Consider the following 26,904-nt stretch of genomic DNA (forward strand, 5'->3'; position numbering starts at 1 on the left):
TAATAAAATAAAATATATTTTATTTACTATAAAAAAGGTATAATAGCATATCATCATGAATAAATAACAATAAACTTTCGTTTACGCAATGGATAGATAACGCAAAATATGAAAACTTAAATTGTTGATGCTGATACAAAAATAAAAAAGTTAAGAAAATAATCGCTTTCGTGGTTTTCAAAATTTTGAAATTTCTTTGGATTTGCTTCTAATTTTATCTTGATATATGGTTGATCAATACCTGGAGATTATTTTGTAACTATGTATCATATCTTTTAATGTGAAAATATGAAAATATAAACATTTTTCAGTGCAATGACGATAAGGCGTGCTGTGGCGGGTGCTGTATATTGGGTCAGTGCATAGATAGTAAGTTAATTATTATACCTTAGAATTTTATCCGCTGAATTACATGGGAAAATATTTAACCGAAAATAGGTCGAATTTTAATAATAGTTACGAGTACCTGAATTACGATAGTTTATTATATTTGCGAAGGAGTATTTTTAATTATGGTTTTTGATGTTATAGTTTATGCCGATTGCCGGGTACATTCCAGTGCGTGTTCAAATTTTCCTTGTCCTGCAGGTCAAGACTGTTATCTTTATCAACCAGACTACTGTGAAGGGTGTGCATCGTATCCACAATGCAAAGAATCTCCACAAGCACCTTTTGAAATAACCGCAGTTCCTAGCTTCTTTTCAGAAAATGCTGCAGCAAATAACCAGCGTTATCCATTTTTGTATAGTTTATCATATTTAATATTGTTTATTACAATTTTATGAAGAATATTGTTTTTTTTTTCCAAAAGCTTTTTTAAAAAATCGCTAGACTCGAATTCAATTCTGATACTTTAATTTAGTATGTATTTGTTTGCTCCAGAACAGGTGTACATATTTTAAATTTTTTTACTTGTAGTTTGTCAATAATATGAGTTATTAGAATATTGAATATTTTTATTAATAACTTAAAACAAAAATGTTGCAGTTGGAGCTGAACGTTAATAATTTATTCCGTCACTTACTTCACAATTTACGTTTTGTGACAAGTAATTTTGGGCGAAACGAGTACAAAAACCATTAAATTACTGTAACTTGGATACACTATGAGGATGGTTTGATTCAAAAATCAAGAATCAAAAATTTTTTATCAGTATAAGTATATTTGAGATAACTTAAGCTACATTATAAAATAAATATTATTGAGGCTTATCAATTGTAGTAATATCTTTAGAAATCATTTTTTCTTCTGAAACGGGTTTCCTAAAATTATCAGTTTCTGCAACAAAACATAAATATACAAATGCAGATTTTGAAAAAAATAAAAAAATTATAGTTTATTAGAACAAATGAGATTTCTTTGTATCACTGGATATATTAAGTCATTTGATATGGGATAAAAAAGGTGCTACAATAGAATATTCACAAATGAGATATAAAAGGAGCCGATTAGTATACAGATGGGTCAAAGACACACTTGGAAACAGAAGCGGTAGTAGCGAGCCGAGAACGGAGGAAACTCTAAAGCTCGGCCCCTTAAATCTACGAGTATATATGCAATCTGAGCCTGCGTTGGATACTTAATCGACCAAAAGCACAGGTCTACTATGACAACAGTCAAGCACAGAGGATACTCGGTGGTTAACACCTCTAAGGTAATATAAAACTGTATGGAGCGGCTTCAAAGCTGCAAACAAACAACTATGTGAAATTTCTGTGGCTCTTTGGACATTCTAGTCCCAGGGGAAATGAAAGGCACGATAGGTTAGGGAAAAGTGCTGTCCTGATCGTTTCATAAAAAGTCTTTCTGAACAGATACCTGATACCACCAGCAAGCGACACACCAAACCCCTATACAGAGGGACATTCAAGTTTTATCCAATACGAAATAAATCTGATAAGGCATCAGGTTGATTACTGGTGGATGATAAAGCACTTACAAGACGATGGGTATTATGCAAGATACTCAATGTCCAAGATGCATAAGAGGAAAGGAAACTCTACTTTGGCTATTGCCCTTCTCCTATATTCTACTAGTCTGTATGTATATTTTGCATATTACTATCAGAACCATACTATGGTAAATCGGAGGACGAAAACTATTCTAGAAATTCTAGAAATAATTATACGAGACCGGTCGAAACTATGTTCATAAATCAAATTTTCTAATGTGATTTTTAAAATGGGCGCAGGACGTTCAGTTGGATATATCAATCAGTCAATAGAAATAATGATATTTAGTCGAAAAAAATTAGGTAAAATCTCTTAAAACGATTAGAAGTATTACAATACGTGAGTATACCTACCGATAACTTCAGGTAACTCTGTATCTTCAGAATATTTACATTCTTCACTTATATTGTAAAATTGTTGCACTTTATTCTCGGGATTATAGTAATCATATATTTTAATGAGGGCATTCTTTCTTTCTTCCACTAAAAAGTTTTCATTTATATTGAAAGTGAAACAAACCATATGTTTGTCCAACTTTGTGAAGTACAGGTTAACTTTGTCTTCTTTTTCTTCAAACATTTCTATTCCTAAACAATGAGATCGTAATGTTTGTACGTTAAATTAGCACTAAAATAAGGTAACAAGTACGGTATTTCGTATTTAACATTAAAACATACAATGCGGATCCTAATAGATGATATTTCATTTCATTATGTTCATAAACAAAAACTCAATATTTTCTTAAATACAAGGAAGTATAATTAATCGGTTAAAGAAGTATAGAGACTGGATAATAATAATTTCTATATTTTAATCTCAATTGACATTGACCTACATTGGCAAATATTAAAAAACTTTTATTTTAACTATAATTTATCGTTCGTTCAAACCAAAAAGTTCGAATAAACAACGCAACAATTCAAACAAGCTAATAGAGCGTATAATGAAGCTATTTGAATAGAACTGGAGGAAGAAATTAGGGCGAGAAAAAAAAACTATGCTCACTAGAATGGATTAAGAACTAGGAATAACTCCCTTCTTAGGGAAATAGCATATTCTAAATATTTTGATAGAAATTTTATAGTTCCATTTCCGTTCCTTCGGAATGACATTTTTGCCTAAACTATAATACAGATGAGGAGCGAATAAAAAGCCTTTTCGCAATTGTTGATAAATGACGATGTAGTGAAGCGTGATGGGAGCGAAAAAGATACAACAAAATGGATTGACTCAGCTCAATCTCTTAGTGAATTACTTGGTTAAAATGATGTTATCAAATAAATTTAGTTACTAAAATACTCACTACTTGACTAATATACTCACATATTTCGAATTAGTTTTAATATTGAGTTCATAAACATAAACATATTTTATTTGGAAGTTGTGAGTGAATGGGAAATTTTAGATGCTTGGTTAATAGAAATTTTTTGAAGAATATTATATTGAATTCCAGAATTTGATAGATAAGACTTAATTTGAAGTTTTGAGAGCTCAGATTCTGGGAGCTTTGATTTTGGGATAATGAGTGTTTTTGTGTCTCACTATAAGTAAATATAGAAATATATTCTAATATGATGACACAATTCATACAAATTATTTTCATTTTGAGTGTAAATTATAGACTAGATCTTACGTGATGTATTGTTGGAATCAAGTAATCTATACAGTGATGATCTATCTGCCTGGTATCCAGTTGGTAATGATATTTCCATCACTGCCATGTTAGATGGTCCATCTGGGGCAGTATATGCTAAACAAGGTGATAAGCTTGTAATTGCACATTTACTTATTGTAGATACTGGAGACACCTCCATAGCAAATCTGAAAGCTTCGTTTCTAGGAATTATTTTGAAATTAAATGTTTGTATTATCTAAAAAGTTAATCACAACACTAGAGAGAGAATAATATAATAATAAAATCGAATTATTTATTAGATAATTGAATTGAAGATATTTAATCAATAACATTTTACAGAATAGTTAGGTATACCTGTACCAATAGACATCCACTTCCATCTATTCTCACAGAAACAGTTCCATTTTTTTCATTCAAAGGTACCTTTCTAGACTTTAAACTGTCTGTGCTAGTAAGGGTCAAATTTTGTTTACCCTCCGGTGTTTTTATTTGTATTAATAAGTTCAAGTTTTGAGTTTCAATTGAATGTAAATATCTCGATAATGCGTCTAATGCTACTACTGTATCCTTTAAACATAAAACAAAAATTAATTTTCAGAAAAATTGTCGAGGTAATGCATTTCAAGTTTGATTCTAAATGAAGTTCGAGAATAGCTTCTTCTGAGACATCAAACAGTGTTATAATTAGAATTACCTGTGTAGATACAAAGCTACCTCTTGATCCAAACTTTGCGCTTAGCCATCGTACTGTTGCCAATGCATGTGCCCAATGTTCTGAAGTATTCTGACGCAATAAGGACATCAGAGCATAACTCGTAGTTTCAATATCTGAGGCTAACGTGGTGTTGATTCCTAGTAACAAATATTCCACAATATTATTATAGAGTTTAGGGAACACTATTTTTCCTATTATATTGAATTATTTGTAAATAAAAGCAGAAAATTGAAACGTAGATATGGAGATTGATCATAGGAAAAAAGAAATTGAGTTACTGATAGAAATTGCGAGGAGAAATTTTGAAAATATTTCATATCTTCATGATAAGATCCTGTTTACTACTACTTAATGTTATTGCTATTGATATAATATTTAATGAATAATATTAAATAACTTTTACTTCAACAATAATTTGATCTAACGATTTAACGAGTGCTGGTCCCTTTGCTCCACCCCTCATTCCTTACTTATAATAAAAAATTAGCGAAGATATCATTTTTTTTTATAATATAGATTCATTGAAGTTCATCCCATCGATGTTCTAGCATTTTTAATATGTCTCAACCTCTGAAAATCACTATTAACTTCCGGTTGTGTACTTATTGTATCTCCACATTCAATCATTGGTAAAACACGAATTCTGTATAATCCAGTTAAATGTCTCCAAAAAAATGTTTTTAAAATGCAGAATATTTGTTGACTTATTAAAAACGAGATGGAAAATCTTATTCGACTAATTTGAGTTTTTGAAAAATATCGATTATCATGATTTGTTGTAATATTTTGAAATTAGTTTTATATAAATATAAATATAAACAATGATAACTTCAAAACTATCACTTCTTATAGTTTACGAGGATGTATTGAAAAATTCTTAGCCTACTATAGAACCAAACAAAATTTCAATGAAAAAAATATTTTATTACTCAACATCTCAACGTCTCTAGACCTTTCAAAAAAAATGTTTCTTCTTGCTCTGCAAACTAGATCTCCATAGCTTTTATTACCTCCTCGTTGGAAGAAACTTTGTTTCAGTTGAGGAAAGAGATGATAGTCGGGCGGAGCCAAATCTTGTGAATAAGGGGGGTGTTCTAGTAATTCAAACCCTAAATCACGAATTTTTTGCATGGCAACATGAGATTTGTGTGCGGGGGCGTTGTCCTGCAAAAACAAAACATCTTTGGATAGCTTTCCGCATCTTTTCTCTTTACTTTTTTCCCATAGAGTGGTCAGTAATGTCGAATAGTAATCTCCAGTTGTTGTTCTACCCTTATCCAGAAAATCAATCATGATTATTCTATATCAATCATTCAAACATTTGGGGATCCATTTTGCAGCAATTTTTCTCATATCCAAATTGACGTGAACTATATGATGAACGCGTTTGTATGAAATATTCAGTGCTTCAGATATCCGTTTTAGCTCAATTCGACGGTCTGATAAACATTGATCACCAAGAGTATTAAACATATCTTCGTAAATCTGCTCTCCTCTTAACCCCTTTAATTACAGGTACTTGATGATGGCTCGATACTCCAATTTTTCGATTTTCACAATTTCGGTGAACATATTTTTCTTTCTTTCTTTGAATGAAGAAAAATTACCATAAATCTACAAAAATCCATAACTCCACATTGAATGTCCGCGCCTAGCTCCTCTCCAACTCAACAGATTTAAATGTTCAAAAACTCAAAAGAAAGAAGGTGTTTCAGCGAGTGTTCTTAAACCAAAACGAAGTCTCTTTCTTGAATAGAACCTGAGATATTGAGGATAGAACGTGTGTATGTGAAAAACTCTCGTAAGTAATATACAGGGGGAAATCGCATTTGAGTATAACTTGAGAATGGTGAAAATTAGATGAAATCCGATGGTTGATGGCTGATCTGTGCATCAATACCTTCCATTGAAAAAAAAATTAAGCAAATCGGTTGGGTAGAACTCCTTAACGGACTCGGAATGGAAATTATCAATTTTTTTAATATATAAGATGATCGAAGTAAAAAATCGATTAGTGTTCGTTACCGTGATCTACAGTTGTTATTTTTATTTAAATTGACATTGACAAATAAAGGCTTTTCCTTATGTGAAAAAATAAATCCATAATACTATCAAAACGTTCAAAATATACGTGAATCTTTAGTGATTAAACATGGCAAAAATAAAAAATGACAACAAATATCGACGAAGAACAAGCTCTTCATGAATGCGATGCATATGTTCAAGCTCATAACATTTAGAAAATTCTCAACGATAGCATAGTTCAGTTATGTGTACAACATCCGTCGAACGAGAACAAGCTTTAGAAGATTTCAGCTCTTACCCAACAGCCCAACCCAACAGTTAGCTACGAGTTATGTGAAAAAAGTTGTACCTTAAGATTACAAGACCAAGGCTGCTCTTTTAAAGGCAATTGCAAAGAATGTTTTTTTTTCGCATTTAGACGAAAACGAGAGATTTGTTCCAAATTACAATTACATCATATCTTATAATATTTTCTACTTTCAAATTAACTTTCAGGGAATATGTTTGATCGGTGAACAACTGTTAATAATAAATCATTTATAAATATTGATCTTTACGATATTAACTAACTATAAATATCAAAGTCAGTATATATTCTTCAACTAGGATGATGAAGACCTCAAATTTTGAATAAAAATATGTTATTTCAAGTCTTCGTGAAAAACATAAAACAATAACTCTTTGATTATTCATTTCTTTAATCAGCCCGTTCAATTTTTGCTGAATTCCAGTATAAAACGCGAAGTACCAGTTACTGCATTCATTTTAGCACACTAGTGTTCTCGCTTGACTAATTATTCACATGAAACAGTCACCGACTCTCGTGAAATGTAGTGTTTGATGTGTTTTTTAATGAAATTTTTTTTTGCTTTATTAATTTTGTTCATAGTTACCTTTATTGCTCCACCACAACATATTTTGTTGCTGTTCCGATACCGCCAAAAGTTTTTTTAGCAATTTATTCGCCTCACTGTTCCAATTTAATCGAAACATTGCGTAGCAATTAAGCGCTAGACTATATTTATCTGGATTTACTTGACTGCGAATGCAAAACATAGAATTCACTTTAACATTTTCTGGTATGTAAATGTTCACTTCTGTTAAGCTGAGAATGACGTAAGACGTTAAGCTTGCTGTGCTATTTTCCTTGCTTGCACCACCCTAGAAGTAGTAAATATTTTGAGAGTGTTATTGTTGTATGAATACTCCACGAGATTTATGGATACGACAACTATGTATTAATATCTTTTGGTATCCCTAAAGCTAAACCTAAAACGTTGTTTCCACGATTCCGAGAATCCTTGGTAATCATCTGAAGTTAATCAGCTTAGAATCATGGCTAAAGTTTCTTAGACCTCTTTTACGTCAGCATGCGTACAACTTAATCTTCTGAAGTAAAAAATTGAACTGCATACGACAGTATTGTGACTATACAAAGGATATGACGTCTTTGGAATGGCTGAATATGGTGGTGTGTTATCGCGGTTGGTGATATAGAACTGTACAGTCATTGTTCGACCAGCAGGAACATAGTCACGATGATATCGAAAAAAACATTGTCTTCAGTCGCGACATAGACATCTTCGCTTATGTTAAACCTTCCTCATAACATTTTCACCTACCACTGACTTTGTTTACGAGTTTACGGGACTCAAATATCCAGGTCTCATTTTCAGTTAGAGAGAACTTTTAGCACATTTTTAATATCTTATGTACAATTTATTCGTCGGTACTAGCGGATCGTTTTCTACTGATTCATGCCCCTATTTGAATCGTTTCCCACATTAAAACTATCGGTTTTTGATATATCCTTAACTTCATAAACCAACTGCAATTTGCAAAGGATTTCCAAAGGCTGTTCGCTAGAATTTGCTACAAATTAAATTACGATACGTTGCCTGTAATGTGAATCACTCATTTTGACGATACTAATAAAGCAGTTTACTTAGATAAAATACAAACCAATCATGCTACGACTTCAGACATGAACTAAAATATCTATATCTCATACTTACGTAAGAAAACTTACCATGTCTTGGAAAACATGCTGCATCGTACTAAAACAACCATTTTCAAGTTGTTTATCAAATATCCAGTCAACCGCCTTATTTATAACGTGCTGATCTATGTAAATATGTTGTTTGGCTTGAGATAAAATTTTAACTACAAAGGTAGTTAAAAACATAGAGCCCATGGGATCATGATATCCAAATGCAGAAAAAGAACCATCTTCGTGAACGTAGTTTAAAATTCTTTGATATCCTATTAAAAACAACGATTTATTTGATAAGAATTATTCAATCAATGTGATAGAATGTACTGAATATCTTTAAATCAATCAATATAAAATTATTATATTCTACTAATAATTACAAATATTATCTTTGAAATAAGATCTCAAATAGTGGATTTGATTATAATATGTTAGCTAGTAATTGATTTTATTTGTGGAAACCGAAATTTCTCTTAATAAAACAACAAACACAAACCTATTTTTAAGTTTCTTAAAATCTTTTGTTTCATCGCTTTTTTTAAGGAACCCGTTGAATTCAAATACCGCAAAACGTACAAATTGGGTGCCATAGTTGAAATTATTTGTTCACCACATCCGGTCGGCATATCCAATAAATTTTCCAAATTCTGTAAACATAAAAAATTATTACCCTCGAAGTGAAAAATAATTATACTTACGTCAATGGTTTTGCCTAATACGTCGCCGTTAAGGCTTATGTGGGACTTGAAAGTATCAGGAATCATTGAAGAAGGTACTGTTATGTACCAAGATACATTATTGTTGATAAAAGAAGAATCTAAAATTATATTTAGCTCAGTTCCTTAGTTCAATAAATAGATCATGCCACTGCAATACCCCATCTTCCAAATGCATTAATTTATTATTTAGTAATTACAAAAGAAATTAAATCACATGTTACGATTTATTAATCCCTAGGCTTTAGCTTGAAGATTTGTCTTTTCGATTAGACGAGACCCTTTTTATATACCTGCTATAATACATAAAAGCCTGTAACATTTTGATGGTATAATCAAGAACATTTAGCACCTACTTTTTCCTCTTGCTACACAATGTAACATGCTTTTATTTAACAATTAAGGTGTGAAGTTTTAGTGTTAAAAATATATTATTATGAACGTACAAAGTGTTTTATTTCTTATTAGAGTTAATTGATTTTTAACTTTTTAGTCCATTTTATTAACAAATAATGAAAGCTTGTTTTTAAAAAAGTTTTTCTCTTCAATTTTATTTGGGATCAGCAGTCAAGTAGTAGGTCAATCAGATGATAGATGATCACAATGATATTCTGCAGCTCTGAATCACTTTTCTACATACGTATGATCCTACTTATTTCAATGTTGATTGATAGCCGAAACATGGTGCAAAGAAGATGAATTTGAAATCATGCCAAACCATGAAATCGACGCAAGTGTTGATTACAAAGGAAATAGGATTGTAACTGGATCTCGATGTGAAAATGTGAAAAAATTTATCCTTTCACATGATCCACTATTTTACAATCAAAAACGAACATATCGGGTTCCTAATTCGCCAATTACATTTCAGTTTAATATTAGTCCAAATTGTCCTATTCTTCATCTTCGAAAAGAACTAGATGACGTGTTCGTTAAAATATCATAATTTGGTAGTTCGCAGTGATTTCGACGGTTCATTTGAACATTCAGGAACTAGCAATCTAGATGATAAATTCACACCAAATTCCAAAGGCTGCCACATATCGTCATAATGATAATAATCGTCATAATTGTCATAATGACAAAGATGTACCGAATTTCGATGTCATTGTCTTAGTTTATTTGCTTTCATGTTTATTTATCTCCTAAAACGTCAAGAAAATTCGCAGTGTGAGCACTCCTTCAAATTTACTGCCGTAAATCCTTTTTTGTAGTTATGTCTTAGAAACACACAAACAGCAAAATAATTATTTTTGTAAACAAATTTGTCGAATTCATTCAATAGACAAATCATATAGTATCTAAATTTTGTTACCACAATTTCATATATTTAGAAAATATACAGGGTGAAATTTGAGGTAAATATTTGGAGGAATGTAAATATTGTAATGCCAGAAAATCAAACAAGTTTTGAACAAAATCAGATTGTAAATGATGATTGTGATGAAATTTCGCACAAAGGAATTGATTGCTCGGAATAAAAATTATGATGGGTGGAAAACTAACTTAATAAATTCCGGCAGTGCCAAATTTCCTTATTTTTTCTCAAGTATGGTATTGAAAAAAAGTTAACAAACAGAAAATTTCATTTACCAGAAGCGCACAAAAGAGCAGATTTCGTTTTCTTCATCCGGAATCCTTCAGCTTCGACTATAATTGTTTTAACTTCTGAATCTCTAAAATAAAAAATACTATGATAAGTATCAGTTGCAAATTATGTTCAAAATGTTTCTACCTTTTGAATACAACAGTATCTGGTCCACACAAAAATGGATATTGATTGTCGGTTTCTACTAAAACGCTGATGTTTTCGGCACCTAAATTAACCGCCTTAAGTTTCACTTTATAAGAATAGGTATCGTTTCCAGATATACAATATGAGGTACTCAACTTCGTTTCCTTATCTCGAAGTTCTAAACCAGCGGAAATTAAAAAATTCAGACGAATCTATAAATAAAAATCATTTTAAGTTTACTCCCGTAATAAATTTGCTTCTAGATAAATATAGGTTTTCAGAGGGGCCACAAATTATCAATTTTTGTTGAAAACATTACTTATCTGTTGAAAATTATATCTTAACTGATATTAAAAGTCTTAATGTTTGAAGTTATTGAAATATCTGCATTAAATTTTCAACTAATAGCCTCATAAACGAATGGAGGTACAAAGAATTTTTTTGATTTCAACTTACCGGTAAAGAATGCTTTTTGTAATTGGAAACGTGTATGTAAACATAAAACGTTTCGCCGCGCTTTACACTGTAAGGAGTTAGTACTTCCACAAAAACACTCTGGAAAATAGTTATTTCCATTTCATCACTCAATCCGACTCCTTCAGTTTCAGAAACACACAGAACATTTGTTAAGTACGATGTTATTGAATGTGGTAGATGTCGTCTAAGCTGAACTGCTCCACTGAAAAAGATAATAAATAAACTATAGTTAAAAAAAAAATAAATAAACAGCACGCTTTAAGCAATAATCAAAATAAAAAATATTTCAAGGGAAAAGAATAAAATTATCGATGAGAGAATTAATGTTACTATTATATATTTAAAACTAACTTTGCGCTTTGTAACCAATAGATCTAAGTTTGACATTCTGTATGAGGACTGTCCACATGATTTTTTCGATTACTAAATATTATTCACTGAGTAGGACTACCCATTATTCCTTTCTTTCCCTATTTTCTTAACAAGCTCAAAAAGGCCCTCGACGGTAAGATGAACGGTAGTGTTTCTTGATGGTTCTTTTATTTGGGTGACTGAAATACAAATACGGTACGTGCCTCTAGGAAAGCCTAAGTGGTAGAGCTTCTACCGTGTAGCCAATACATTTTGGTTCGATTGCTATTCCGGGTCTTCCGAATTATTTTTCCGTTACCGATAATATCTAGATCTTCCCTTTCTTTTATTCCCTATTTCCCCATTTACTTAACTTGTTCAATAAGGTGATATCGATATTTGGGACTCTATGTCAGTCGTTATAATTTTTTACTGGTTTCAATCCGAAACACAGGGTTAGTCTAAAAATGTGATCGCATGTTTTTATAATAGTGATATTAATTTTCTCCTCGGTAATTTTATTCTTATGCCAAGAATTACTTTTAGTTATACTCGTGCACACCTATAAACTATCTAAATGTTTTTCAATTTATTGAGCACTTTGTACACGAAGAATCAATTGGTACCGACTTCTGTGAGTTTGAAGGGCAAAGAGGAAACGCAACTGTGTTTGTCACACACAGATCTCAAAAAGACAATTTGGAACATGTATTTGAAGAATTGGGCACGCATGTGGTGCTTGATCGGGTGCTCAAATAGTTCAAATGGAAAGCAACAACTGATATTCTTCTGACTTCAAAAACCATTGAGGGCCTGCTAAGTTATATTTATGATGTGATCATATCTTTGTTATAAAAACGGTAAATGCAAGAAACTTGTTTTATGTTCGAATTGGTAGTCGGTATAGAACATACAGGGGAAACTAATAAAAGTGTGTTAAAATAGTATTATTAGTAGCAGGGCATTTATTACATGTTGAGCTCAGACAATTACTGCCAAAAATTGTAGTCTAATACTTCTTTTGTTTCCAATAAAATAGTCAAAAAAGTGCAAACGTCAAATTAAAGTATTAAAATGACAGTTCCTACGATTACGAAATCCATAATAAGACATTCATATATCCTTTTTTTCCTTCCCACTTTTACTATTAATTACCTGACACATTATTTTCGTCACATAACCATAAATATTTTAATATTTACAGTTATATATTATCTACACAAAACTGACTGATTTTTTTTTAAATAATGTTGGATGCCTTTAGTCAGTTTCTTCGTATTTGTGCATTTTTGGCAGATGATTTATTCTTAAAATCATTTAAGTAGTGAAAAATTTTTCTCACTCAATTTAAATGTGAATATTTTGATGATTCCATTCCAGTTTACTGGTAACTTAAAAATTTTAAAATACTAAATACACTTAACAACGTACTTTAATGGTACTAATTCCCATAACCACGTTTCCGGAAACACAGATCTGATTGATGTCACTTGTTGTTCATTTTCGTCTTCATATTGTTGTGTTAGAAACTGAACTAAAAATTTCAATGCAAAAATCTTAAAGTTTTTTTATGACATTGCACATACCTCCTTTTGCATTCGTTAAAAGTGGACCTAAAAATGATATAATAATAATAAAACAACAAACTCAAGATTCGTGATTATTCATTTGAAGCTTATTTAAATGAAAATATCACAAAAAATTCTCTCTTTAGGAAGAGCGGTAGACAATTTCAAGTATTTTTTTACCTTAATAATAACAAATTTCGAAAATACTGAAGAGGTGCATATATTTGTAGCACATATATATTTATATAATTTTGAGAACACGAAAATTATTATTTCTTAGATAGTTTTAATGAAACATGATAATAAACTTACCTTGATAACATGATTTGGTGACTAACTTTAAATTGGTGATAACTAAGCTTCCAAAGTTCTAAAACGTAAGCATAACATCATTTTTAATTATTAGCAAGGCGAAAAAATCTTACGTTGAAGATGTCAAAAGCGTCATAATCTTCGGAGAAGAAATAAACGTGTCGAGCTATTCTTCTAGGGGAATTTTTCATAATCTGTGAACCTAGAAAAATGATAAAATTAGTAGAAAAGTAAGCATTATTTACATATATGGCTGAATGAAGTATTTTGATTGAACATTATAATTTGCAAAGTACATGAAGTAGATGCTGAATCAAATTTCGTTTCCATACTAGTATTTCCGTTGTTACAGTTGCAAAAGTTAACTTGAAGATAGTTAACCTCAAGTTCCAGTTTATAAATTCATTTCAAATACGATTATTTAAGCTTATAGTCCAATTGCTAATTCGATTATTTTCATATGTTGGTTATATATAAAGAAACAAATTTAGTATCTTCAAAATATGGTCCAAAGGGGATTTGATATTCTTTCAATACAATTCACAGTTAAATGTAATTTTTAATTCCAAAATAGGCTCTCTAAACCGCGTCATTAAACATGGCCTTTATCGGCAAACCGTTTCAAGGTTTGAATAAGATTGAGTTAATTTTTTTTCGATAAAATTATATTTTATATTATTATAGATGCATAGTGAATATTTAAAGATGTAGGAAAATGTATTGAAATAAGGATATGGGTAAACGACAGGATATTTATTACTTTTAAAATTAATTTGAACTGTAAGATGTTTCTGTTTGGTTGGGAAAGATGAGAAACTAGTTCTAGCAAATCGTATCCTTAAATTATTTCCAAGTATGGATGCGAATGTTTGGGAGCTTGTTATTTAGTCTCCAAACTTATTTTCAAGCAATTTTACCTATGAAGTCGATGAAATGGAAAAAAAGACCTTTCAAATATTACATTCTTATATGGGATAATAATTCTGTGTGCCTATAGGTGCCATGTTACTACTGCATCGTTCAGTTTTATCCGACAAGATAGTTGTAAAAGCCATGTGAGGATAATGAAATCGGGGCAGTATAAGGCGTCAACTATGTAGGTCATCCATTGGAAATTATAAAGTATGTTGAGGAATAACAAAAGGGTTCATATAAAATCATCTTAAAAGTGCATACATCCTTGAAGGTGATCAGCAAGCATGAAGTAGCTATATTTGCTCTGATAAAGCAGTATTTATCATTCCGACCTCAAAAAATAGATAAAAACCAAGTTTTATTAGGAAAAATTCACCAATCAAGTGGTTGGTAGTAATAGATGTTTTCATACTTAGGCTGAAAACCCTGTATACCTCAAAATATTTTAGAAATGTATACCTGTGCATATATAACAACTTAATAAAAAAAATTTTTTGTATATTTTACTATAAGTAAGTTATTGTTCACCTTAATATTTTATATTAAAAACGTTTAATAATTATTATGATTACTTTGGCTTCTTTAAATCGATTGTAGTCTTACAGTAGACGAAATCTTATAGATATATTGGAAGCAAAAACACAAAGTTGAAATGAACTGCACTTACTCTTATGTCGTTCTCTAACAACACATATTTTTCTGGTAGTGTTCAAAAATCCTCTTTCATCTGGATAAAATGTCTTTAGAATCGAAGTTAGTTTGGGTCTTTGATAATTTAAACCAAAAAAAGTGGTTGATTTATCTATAGCCGATACTGAACATAGCGATTGAGATGTAGTTTTTATATTTAATTGCGCAGTGGCACCCGGTACCATTTGTTCTTGATTCCAATTAGCCGAAACCTGAAAATAACTAAATCGACTAAAGTATATTTATCATTTAATAATACGAGGTATATCCACAACATATTTTCTTTCTATTTCTATCAGCGGCAGTGCTGCGATCGCAGTTCCAAGTGCACGATGAAGAACGATATGGACGCTCGTCTTTGGTTACTGATGAATCGGTTTACGCAATTGACTAGTGGCTTAGGTAAAACCACAAGTTTGCAATTATTGCTTTTGCTATGGACTTTCGACAAATCTCACGATCATTAATTTATACTATTGTTACTTAAAATTAAAATTTCGAAAACTTCAGCTACCCAAAATTCTTACTGAACAACACAAAAACAACTGGTGTACAGTGCACTTCACTTTTTGACATGTTACAATGAAGAAGGTGATGATTTTCTTTCTACTTTCACTACGAAAACTTATGTGTACCGTTTTTTGTGACAGAAAAGGCATTTTGCTGGTTGATTTCTTACCACGAGGCCAAAAAACACGTTTACTGCGAGGCTATTAAGAAATTGCGCCGCGAAATATAGAACAAGACGCGAGGATTTCTGTCAAAAGGTGTTGTGGCAAAAAGCTCGTACAGGAAATTGGGTGGAACGTCTTTGATGAGGTGCTGGCTCGATCTTGGCGACTTCCATTTCTTCTTACACCTAAAATCTTTCATTGGTGTTCAGCACTTCGACGATGATGACGAGAACATGTTACCACATGGTTGATAACACAGGCGGTAACTCCTTCATGTAGAAGATATACAGAAACTTTTGCCACGCTATAGCAAGTGCCACCAAATTTCTAAAGCATGGTATCAGCTTACTTAGTGCATATACCTCGTGAAGTAGTAATGAATTATTATAGAAATTTTATTAAAAATAGAGTAGAGAACTTTTATGTTCCCAATGAACGAAGACAAACAGTCTTTTATTTTCCCCTTAAGATACCTAGCGAGCAAATGGATTTTGTTTTAAACTTGGAGAAATACGTGTGAAAGTGTAACTTAACTTTATATTTAATAGTAAAACTATAATAATATGTTGATGTAGGCAGGCACGCGGCTTAAGGATAATAAATTACTTGTATAATTTCTTTAACGACAGTATAAAGTGTGGTTTCAATAGTTCCTCAATTTATAATGATAAAGAATACCCAAATTTGGAAAAATGGGCACCAAAAACGTTGATGAAGATGAATAAATTTGTAATACCTTCATTAAACATGGTTCTACATTAACTGTTTTACTTGCTGCAATTGCTTCACCATTACTATTAATATAGTATACTAATAGCTGATAAGCATATATTATTCTTTTGTTGAGTTCGAACTTTATGACGAAACTATCCACATATGTACTAAGTTTGGAATATTTATGTTTGCCTCCTACGATATTTTGGAATTCGTCAAAATACCGCGGCAGTATTCTTTTGACTTTATGTGCTATTTTGTTTTGGTGGTAAATGTGAGATCCACTTTTCACCTAAAATAAATAATAATATGAACCCCTTGATATTAAACATGGCCACAAAAGATTGAGTTATGTTTCGCTCATCATCACAGATGATTAAATGCAGTTTCAAATTCTGTTCTACTTCACTAAGGAATCTAAATACTTTACTCTAAACATATTGATTTAAAATTGTTAACATACAAAATTAGCTTACCACATAATAAAATGTAACTTGATCGTTGTCTGTCAGATAATCAGCTGTAAACCAAACTTTAAATTCTTGAATTTCTCTGCATTCGTTTTTTGTTGATTGTTGGATATTTTGATGTAGCTGCATATAACTATTACTGGGAGAGAATAATCGAATAGCTGAAAAACTGACTTCAATATTGGGGTGGGAAATAGATTTCGCCTGTGAAATTGAAAATTAAAATTGTATTAAGGACAAGTTAGCTATTAATAATCTAAGATTACAGATCAGGAGATTAATAATAATAATAACTGAAAAATATGAAATTATAATAAAATTGATATGTTGGAAATTTCGTGGCATTTATTTAAAGAAAAGTATTTATTTCCATTAAAATTGTTTTTTATCATGAACTATGGCAATGAACTTTCAGTCACACCTCAGAAACTGGCAACACTGTGCCTCTTTGTCAACGTTTGTCTAGGACAGAGACTTTTCAGTTTTATTTTAAGCCTGAAGTCCGTAGCTTGTTTTTTTGTGTTTGTGGATATTTTTCTAAAGAAACTGAGGGACTAAACGTTACAAACAATGTGACGTGAATCAATTTTTATTGAAATCTGGCAATAGTCCTTGGGAATTCTTCGCGAATTTGAGATGCGAAAGATTTGCGCAAAGATAATGCCAAAAGTTTTCACACATGAAAACTAAGGTGAAAAGCGATCTGTAACCCGTAAACAAAGTCAGCAGTGGATAGACATAGGCGAGGAACGTCCAGTAAAAGTGAAGGTATTTAAGTCGATGCTGAAGGTTAATTGTTTTTTTTATATCCACGGCATCGTTTGTCGTGAAAATATTCCTGGCGACTTAGCAGTGACTCGGCTATTCTATTGAAACGTTCTGGTGCGCGCGCTTTTGGCAAAATAAAGTCTAAGTCACAAATCCAAAAAACATCATGATGGCGTGTAAAGAAGGTCAAAAAAGCTAATAACCTGATATACTCCAGACAATTACAAAGGATTTGTTGTATAAATTTGAATGGAGACTATTGTGAAGGTTGATAACAAAATTTGGCGTGAAATTTTTTCCCATAGTTCAAATACCGGCCTAAGATTTAAAAAACCCCATAAAATGGAGCATGTCTCAAATTTAAAGATGTTTGATTTATCGACAAACACAAATTTGAACCTACGATAAGGGTTTCTTTGAGGATTTAGAGGTTATAATATTCTATTCTACTCGAATCACACTAAAGTTTCCTCATCCTGCATTATATTATACACTTGTAAAATCGGATTTCATAAAAGTTACTTACATAAAAGCTGATGTGAATAACGTTCCTTGTCATCGGCAGAACTTGAAAATTCAATTCGTTATCTCCATTAAGAGTAAAGTTAGAACATTGTTCGTTGTTGATGTAATTCCAACTTTTCTTAATTGCAATATTGTAGCATATCTCAACAACTTCTTGAGACAGATTCCTGCTTACGTCAGTTAATATTAGTTTTCCTAGGTAAGGTAAGCCAGGTTGAAACATAGATTCACCTGTTCAATAAAAAGGCGAAATATAGTAACATATAATTGAGGTAAAACAATAAGTAATATATTATTTTAGTACAAATATACCAAACAGCACTTATGTACTTTTTTTTGGAAAAATAGGGACTAGATGCAAAAAATTCGTGAGTGAGTGTAGATGACGTAAAAATAATGCTGTAACCTAGAACAATTTTCTCATACGACTATATTACGTATTATCTGAGTTATAAGCTTTCAAAGTTGAGAAATGAGAGAATTTTCAATGGATGATTACATATGTCTTGTAGTGTGTTTGACGAAATAAATAATTCTCCTTTACTATGTGAAAACCAGCGGCGACTTTTACAAGTACAATCTATAGATAATGAAAATAAATTTTCAATCTATTTTTTAACAAAAAAGTACTTTTTGTTTAACTTGAGAAAATTTATGGTTTAGGAGATATGTAGATTTTTAGATCGTTGTACACGCCAAGGAAAGCGTTCGCCATAAAAAGACATTAGGAAGAAAATGATCATAAATTGTAATTACTGTTGTAAGTACTTAAACTGCTGATTTCACACTAGACGGTTTTATTCATTCCCATAATTTACATTTACGGGCAGATGAAAATCCTCACGGTATAAGTCAAAGGATCAACATCGATTTTGTATTCATGTGTGGCCAGAAATAGTGGGTAATATTTTTTTGATAATAAGCTGAATGGCCAGCGATATAATTTCTCAAAAATGATTCCCACCCATGTTATGTGATATTCCTCTAAACATCGCAGAGATTGGTCGGGCGATTCTCAAAACGCTTTTGCTCAAATAATCTAAAAATATCAAAACTACAAAGTTCTATGAGGGGTGTCCAGAAAATAACAAAATTTGCAGTGTAATGTAATTTGATAATGTGCCCATTCTCGAATTGGATGATAAAATAGTTCCAGTTTTGGAGGTTGACGTGCTAGAAAAATGGAATCTTACGTCAAAAAATGTCACTTAATTTTATTACGATAATACTCGTCCAAGCAAAAAATTTTCATTGCATTATTACCTGAAAATTTCATTTTAAATGGCTGATAATCGATTGCAATTTTTCCGAATTCGATCTCAATTTTATTTGTACCTTTCTCAGTTACAGTGGCCGAAATATGTAGAGACATTTTTGTTTCTGATATAACTTTAGTAGTTGTGTTTACTAGTTGTATATCTTCTGCAGAAATAATGAATTCCCCACAGCCATTTTCCATCTACAAAATGCATTTTAACTACATTGAACGTTATTATTATTTGTCAAAACCAAATGTGATGATGCATATTTTAAACTTGATAATTCACTCCAATTTCAATAACAACATGATGAATCTGTGCCAAATACTTGAATCTTATATATACAGAATCATGTGTATAATAAGACGTGTGAGTAAAATCAGTTTATTCCTTTATTTTAAGAATTTATTAATACATACCCCTTTCAATCTATTAATTGGCTTCATATTATTATATGCATTTGTAACTTTAATGAAAGCTAATCCTTTCACTTGACGTCTGTGTGCGTATTGTGCACAAACAAGGATTGGAAAAGAGTCTACTTTGTAATAAATTCTCTTCGGATACATTAGTTGAACTTGGAATCTTGGTAATACGTATTTAGAAACCTCAAAGTGAACAGACTCTCCCATACACTCAATTTTCCATTTACCCTAAAAATCGAAAAAATATTTCCTTAATAAAACATTCGATATCTAATCAATTAAAATGGAAAGTTTTCAAGGTATAATAATAATAATGGCTCAACTTCCCTAATAGGGCCGCTCCATAATTTGCTCCCTAGATCCTCTTGTTGGAATAGATCAGTCCCCATAGTTCATGTCTACACCTTTTCGTCTATTTCCCGTCACAATTTCCTATTTTTAGTCTTTTCCTGCCAGTTTATAACTCCTACTCCACATCTTTTAACCATTTTGTCTTAGGTTTGTGGCGTCTTTTTCTACCATCGAAATCCCATTCCATCATATCAAATGGTGCCCCAACCACTTAACTTGCTGTTGAGTTATTTCTCGGTTCGTTCTTATCCTATATTCCCCTTCATTAACTTTCACTAATCCCATTATTGTTCTGATTATCTTTCTTTCCATTCTACTCAATTTTTCTTCAACGTTTCTTGTTAGTGTACAGCTGCGTACATCATTACTGGTCTAATCATCGTTTTATTTGTATTGATCTTTGTTCGATTTGAGAGTAGTTTGTGAGTAGTACTCCTGCCTCTTCTTTTAATGATCATAACGCCGATGTACTTTCATAAATACATACTCGCCATCTTTCCCCCTTCTCGTTCAACATTATCTTCATCTTCTTATGGTTACAAGTACTAATCATCAGCGTGAGCGATTATTTGTCCACTACTTGACCTTAAATTTCCTTTAAGAACTTTCCTCATTATGTATCATAAGATTAATTTGAATAGTATTACCGATAGCAAGTCGCCTTGTCTTACTCCATTGTTAACCACAAACTAATCATATCCTTTTTTCGCTCACGATCATCTTGATTAATTTCCGTAGTTTTACATCTATACCTTTTAGCGCCGTCAATAAATTGTTTCTTTTTGAGTCAAAGGCCTGTTGAAAATCGATTAAGAGCATCTCTATATATAGTTGATGGTCATGTACTTTTTCCATTATTTGTTTTATTGTATGTACTGTGTTCGTTGTTGACCTACTCCATGTGAAGCCGCATTAATATTGTCCCACTATTTCCTGAGTGCTACTAGCTAGTCGTTTTTGGATTGCTGTGGATAGAATCTTTTATGGAACGTTCAATAGAGTGATCCTCCTATAGTTACTGCACAGGGGTTGATCACCTTTCTTGTGTATAGTGATAATTTGTTCTATTTCCCATTCAACCTTTCCTCTAACCATATTTTCCTAATTAATTGGTATATTCTCTCTTGAAGTTTAAGTTTTCAAGTGGACAAAATGTTCTGTTGCATAAGGGTAATTTTTCTAATACCCCATTTTTTGTTCGTTGAGATAAATTTCCAAATTATTGTCGGTTTTAAAAGTAGGAGCATTCTGTATGCAATCCTAGTGATAAAATAATCATTTTTGTTATTGTGTGATCTGAGGGTCTAAATACTATGACCAAAAGACAATACTTCTTGCCTAGTTAATCATTAATCATAATTCTACTCTATTAGATTGCGATTAAGTTTCAAATTATGGAATTATGTTATTCAATTAATTACGCATTTAAAAAATAAAAGAGAATCCGATAAAATATCCAATCAAACTCTTTTTCATCATATTTTCAAATTCAGTTAATATTTTATGGAGTTTCTAATCTAATTTAATTATTGTTATAAATTAGCATACCACTAGAGATTCTTGAACCAGTTCGTATTCTAAACTGACTAAACCATTTTCCAAATTTACATCTTCCCATACTGCTACTGTTACTTCTAAGGGATTGTTGATAGAAATTTTTGGAATCTAAAACATTTAATATACGAGGATGATGACTTTTTGAATAAAAAGTGTCTTTATTGTGAAAACATATTTCATATTTCAACATAATCTTCTTCTAACTCTTATTTGGGAATACAAGTAATCAGAGGGAGCCAGAGCAGCTGATTATGGCGGATGGGGCAATAAATTATAATGCAGTTCGTCTAATTTTAGTGTAATAATAGCAGACAAATGGGCAGGCATGTTTTCATCATAGAAAAATTTGTTTTGTCAGTAAATAAGACTAATGTTGGTCAATTATCATTCCCGTATCAATTCCCTTTTTCTAAATAATCAATAAAGCTTATAACTTTGGAGCCCCAAAATACTGTGACCATGACCTTATTAGCTGTTGTTTCGTTTGCATCTTTGTCGCAGGGGTAAAATGGTGAACACAAGTTTCATCTACTGTGACATATCGATAAACATTTCACTTGGATCCTAATTAGCATGAAGCAATCGCGACATCGACTTTGCAGATAGCTTTCTTGTATGTAATCTTTCAAGAGAAATATTGTACATCCGTTAGGTTGAAATATTTACTTTTCAGCTATTTCACGTACTTTTGTTCGACGATCACTAAGTACAAAAATAAGGATTTTATTAACCATTTCTACAGTAGTTACAGTAAGTAACAATTTCGGATGTTCAGCATAATCAGTGTTAGTATGTAAAAGTAGAAAATCATTTACAAAAAATTACATGATATGAACCACGTTCAGGATAATATTAACGAATCTTTTCCTCGGTTTCTTCAATTGTTTCTCGACGTAAAAAATGTCATAAGAAACACTTGAAATGTTTTTTCTCCATATTCACCCAATAGCGCAAAGAATTCTCTGTTTATGAGTATTAAAATCTGTATAGATTTATATAAAGTTTTGACATATGACAGACATCATAAGCATGGCGGAAACTAACAATATATAATCACTTTAGTGAAAGTGTTGTCAACTTCTGTTAAAGCACTTTTCCGTCAATAATAACCTATTTATTATTGATTATATCTTCCAAAACTTTGATCGTATTGTTCAATATAACGTTCTATGCATGTAGGGTCTAATGTGAAAAATATTTTTTGTCTTTCTCCCTATGGAAACATCATGAATCGATAGTTCCATATTTTGAAATTTTGATAAAGTTTAACATAATATGCAACAATGCGTTGAACTAGGTTAAAATAAAGCTCCAAGGTGATAGTTATAGTTCATAGTTGTAAGCTACCGTGAAGCCGTTGAGCACATAGGCCTTCAGATAGACCCGTCGTGCCCCACTTGATATTACCAAAGTTCGATGTCCTTTGAGAAGCCGATCAGGCGCTTTGGCTTATCGTTAGGCAGGTTGTGGGGTTTGCCCAGGTGTTTAAGCCGCACTCGTGTGAGTGCAGGGTACTCACAGGTAACGTGGTATTCAGATTCTATGCACCAACGGTACTCCGGATCATCCGTGGAGCCCATGGTGTGAAGGTGACGTATTAGATGGCAGTGTTCGGATAGAAGCTTGGATACTAGTCTGATTTCTGGCCTATTTAGCTGAAGCAGTTGTTTGGAGAGACGAACGGGATCCATCTATATGGGCCTTCGCTTGTGTCATGCCAGGCGTCTCCATCCCTCTCTGCCGAGCCCGCCTTGCGAGAAGGCTGTTGGGAGACGTGATGACAGCGCTTTTGGCCACACCAAGGATGGGTTAGGTGAGTGAGTCCGCTTCGTCGTTGCCTTTGTTGCCCGAGTGACTAGGCACCCAAACGAGCTGGATTTTGCAGCCATTACTCACCAGATTTTGAAGGACTCTCTTACACTCCAACACTAGCTAGAGGATACCTTTTCAGCCGTTATAGCTTGTATGGCAGCTCTGCTGTTTGAGCAGATCGAAATTACTGTGTTCCTGTGGCGTCGATTGAGTATTGCACGGCCGCATTCCAAGGTGATATTTGAATTGTTCCTTATTGGATAACCAGTTGATATTAACACACTAATATTATTACTCAAACTTAATCAGAAAATCTTGAAACAGAATTATCACACGGATAAATATACCCACCTTAACATTCACAGGTAGCAGCTTTTCGTCAACCACTAAAATCCTAAACTTAATTTTGTCACCAGGCTTATAGAAACTTCTATCGGTATCTATAAAAGTTTTAACCCATTTGTTTGGATAAACCAGTATGGGATCTAAATTCCGGGCAGAGTAAACGTAATCATTACTTTGAATCTGTATATTTACTCCAATTAAGTAAGGTTCTTGATGATGAAGTTTGGGAATAAATAATTCAAAGCAGGTGTTGTCTGTGAATAAATCATAACAATACATAAAAATTAGTAATGATGGATATAAATATAGTATCATAGAGTATTTAATTTGAATTCTTAAAAACATTCGAAAAAATGTGTTTAAGACCAATATGTTTATATTATAAAGATAAAATTAAAAGCTGTTGATTTCTTGCTCCTAAACGACAGAGAACATAACGATGAATGTACAGAGTGTGCAGTGGTAAAGTTGAATTCGTTCACAACCGATCTGATAGTTAAAACTTTTCTAACTAACCAATTAAAGTGGTCGAATTTTTTCTACTTCATATTCTCTGTCCACTCCCGTTCGAATTTTCATTTATTTTTTTATCTAACACATTTTGGGTTAGAACCATATATTCTCTTGGTTTATTCTTAGTTTATAATGTCTTGTAGCCTAGGAGTTTCCAAAATGCTCTTTCATTTCGTTATTTGTTCTGATTATCTCCCTATTTGGTATAATTTATTTTAGCATTTGGATTGGCCACATTGAATCTCCTTTTTGAACACTGAATTTCTCTGATACATTTCCGTCGCTTATTACTCTATTGTGTGAGTTGTCTAATATGGGTCTAAAGCCTTCTTTATTAACTTTACAAGTTTTTCCGAGATTTCTAGTAAGTTCCAGGCAATATACATACCTATTTCGTCATGTTTCGTCATAAACTTGGTCAAAATATATAAACATAGGCTTAGATTTCGCACTCAATTTCTACCAACTATCGGTAAATATCTGATCCGTTCCTCCCCTTCCTTCCTTATAACCTCTTTGGTATTCTCCCACTAAACAAAATACAAAACTTTGTATATCATATCTAGAAGTGATATAATTTTCACATCTTCTTCTATCTCCATTCTTGAATATTGCTGGTGTTTTAAAATGTTGAAATTGAGCATTGATTGACGCTAGACCTTGAGTTGTATTCCAATTCTAATATGATTAGAGCAAATCTAGAGTTTTTGTCACAATAGATTATAAACTTCCAAAATAGGTAGTAGGTATACAGTTATCTACATCGCCAAAAGATTTTGTGAAATTTTATTGTTGGATTGTTGGAACGGCTAACAAACTGATGACAGAACACAATATTGAAGAGAGTATAAGATATTTCAGCAAAGTAAACATCTATCCAATTATTTCTAAGATTTTTGCTAAGCATATGTATCACACTTGTAGAGAATTTAATTTTTTTTAATTTGGTTAAATTCTTATAAGAACTAAATATATTTATATTTAGCGAATTTATAATTATTTTATGGTAGTTAATTTACAATGCTCGTCTGATGTTTACAACGTACTACAAGATAATCATGTTGTTAATCTCGTGATATTCCTCTTTAGTTAGTTTTCATTTATATCGGATCAATCCCTATAATTTTCATTAATTATTATTTAATTACCTAATTCTATTGTTCTCGTCACCGGAAAATGCCTATCCCTTTGTTTAATTTCAATATTGCATCTAGCAGGAACCAATATATCATGCAGTGAAATACAAACAGTGTGGTTTTGTCCAGAAACCAAAACACGCGGCATCGAAAACAGGAAGCCACCATTATTTGACAGGTATTGATTCTCACTAAAACAACACCAGAGGATAAATAAAAACAATTAGGGATAAAATTGACACTCTTACGTGTAGTTCAAGGTTACACTCTGTAAACAATGAATCAAAATAATCACAAAAAAGTCTAATTTAGCCATGATAGATTTTACATATCGAATTCGATAGGTGTTATCTGCATAATACAGTACAAACAACTGAAATATTCAGACTCATTCATTTAGATGCAATTTTGTTATCATAATTGTTTCCTTTTGACTTGAACTCTGACCAGTGAGAAAAGTGAATATACATAATATTGGGAAATATTACAATACACCAATTAGTCTTTGGAAAGATAATAAACAGCTGATAAATAAAAAACAGATTTATAATCATATGTCTTCTTTAGCTTTGAGCAAAATATTGTTTGGTGAATATTTTTTTCTGCAATTATAATAAAACAAATGATACTGATGCCAATATAAAAATATTGAAGCTTGAACTCATTCTATTCGATTCGATTTCGAACAAAGTTTCCGAAATCTTTACTTAGCAGAAAATATTGAAAAATTGATTATGAAACAAATCAACATTATTTTGTGTGAACTAAGTATTTTTAATATCCATTTAGACCAATCTCATAGTTATTAATCAATCACGATTTGGTTTAAAAGAGGAATAACCATCGAAAACACAAAAGCAAATATAATTTGATATTTGCTAATGGTGCTATGCAATACAATACTCAATGCACTTTTGTATGAAAAGCTTTAACAACTTAAAAGCTTTAAGCCAATAATCTTCTGGGAATACTCTCAAAAAATTGATCTATCCCATCAACCACATAAATGTTTCTTTAGCCAAATCATGCGAATAGGGTGGATGTTTAATGACTGTATATACATTATGTTCATGTAGAAATTACATTTGTGTGCAATGTGTGAAAATGCATTGTCGTGATGCAACATTATCCCGCAAATATTGACAAGAACTGCAGGTGAACATTTTGTAGCGTATCGGTTTGCTGTAACTGCACGCTGATATTCAAGCTCAATTGCTTTCACTAATGCTGTACTAAGAAAGAAAGATTTTTATCATTGTTGTTGAATCTT

General features: G+C 31.8%; 1 protein-coding gene across 3 annotated transcripts; it reads right to left on the reverse strand.

Annotated features, from left to right (window-relative positions):
* Nucleotides 1–1,142: 1,142 nt before the first annotated feature.
* LOC130451617 (pregnancy zone protein-like) lies at nt 1,143–26,006 on the reverse strand. Of its 3 annotated transcripts, XM_056790754.1 has the most exons (26): nt 25,883–26,006; nt 25,647–25,825; nt 23,992–24,239; nt 21,820–21,936; nt 19,915–20,148; nt 19,500–19,695; nt 18,238–18,467; nt 16,950–17,147; nt 16,496–16,765; nt 15,063–15,297; nt 13,594–13,682; nt 13,481–13,538; nt 13,187–13,213; nt 13,032–13,134; nt 11,229–11,451; nt 10,773–10,984; nt 10,631–10,713; nt 9,020–9,138; nt 8,818–8,968; nt 8,358–8,590; nt 7,222–7,489; nt 4,283–4,440; nt 3,943–4,155; nt 3,586–3,823; nt 2,306–2,539; nt 1,143–1,278 (listed from the first exon to the last, which is right to left on the reverse strand). In XM_056790754.1, exons 1-26 carry the CDS (start codon nt 25,948–25,950, stop codon nt 1,199–1,201), a joined length of 4,464 nt encoding a protein of 1,487 aa, XP_056646732.1. In that variant the 5' UTR covers nt 25,951–26,006; the 3' UTR covers nt 1,143–1,198. The 3 variants fall into 3 exon arrangements, with proteins under 3 accessions (XP_056646732.1, XP_056646733.1, XP_056646734.1); XM_056790755.1 differs by lacking the exon at nt 21,820–21,936; XM_056790756.1 differs by lacking the exons at nt 1,143–1,278; nt 2,306–2,539 and having other exon boundaries at nt 3,611–3,773.
* Nucleotides 26,007–26,904: the final 898 nt, after the last annotated feature.

The sequence above is a fragment of the Diorhabda sublineata genome, chromosome X, assembly GCF_026230105.1.
Source record: "Diorhabda sublineata isolate icDioSubl1.1 chromosome X, icDioSubl1.1, whole genome shotgun sequence".
Lineage (NCBI taxonomy): Eukaryota > Metazoa > Arthropoda > Insecta > Coleoptera > Chrysomelidae > Diorhabda > Diorhabda sublineata.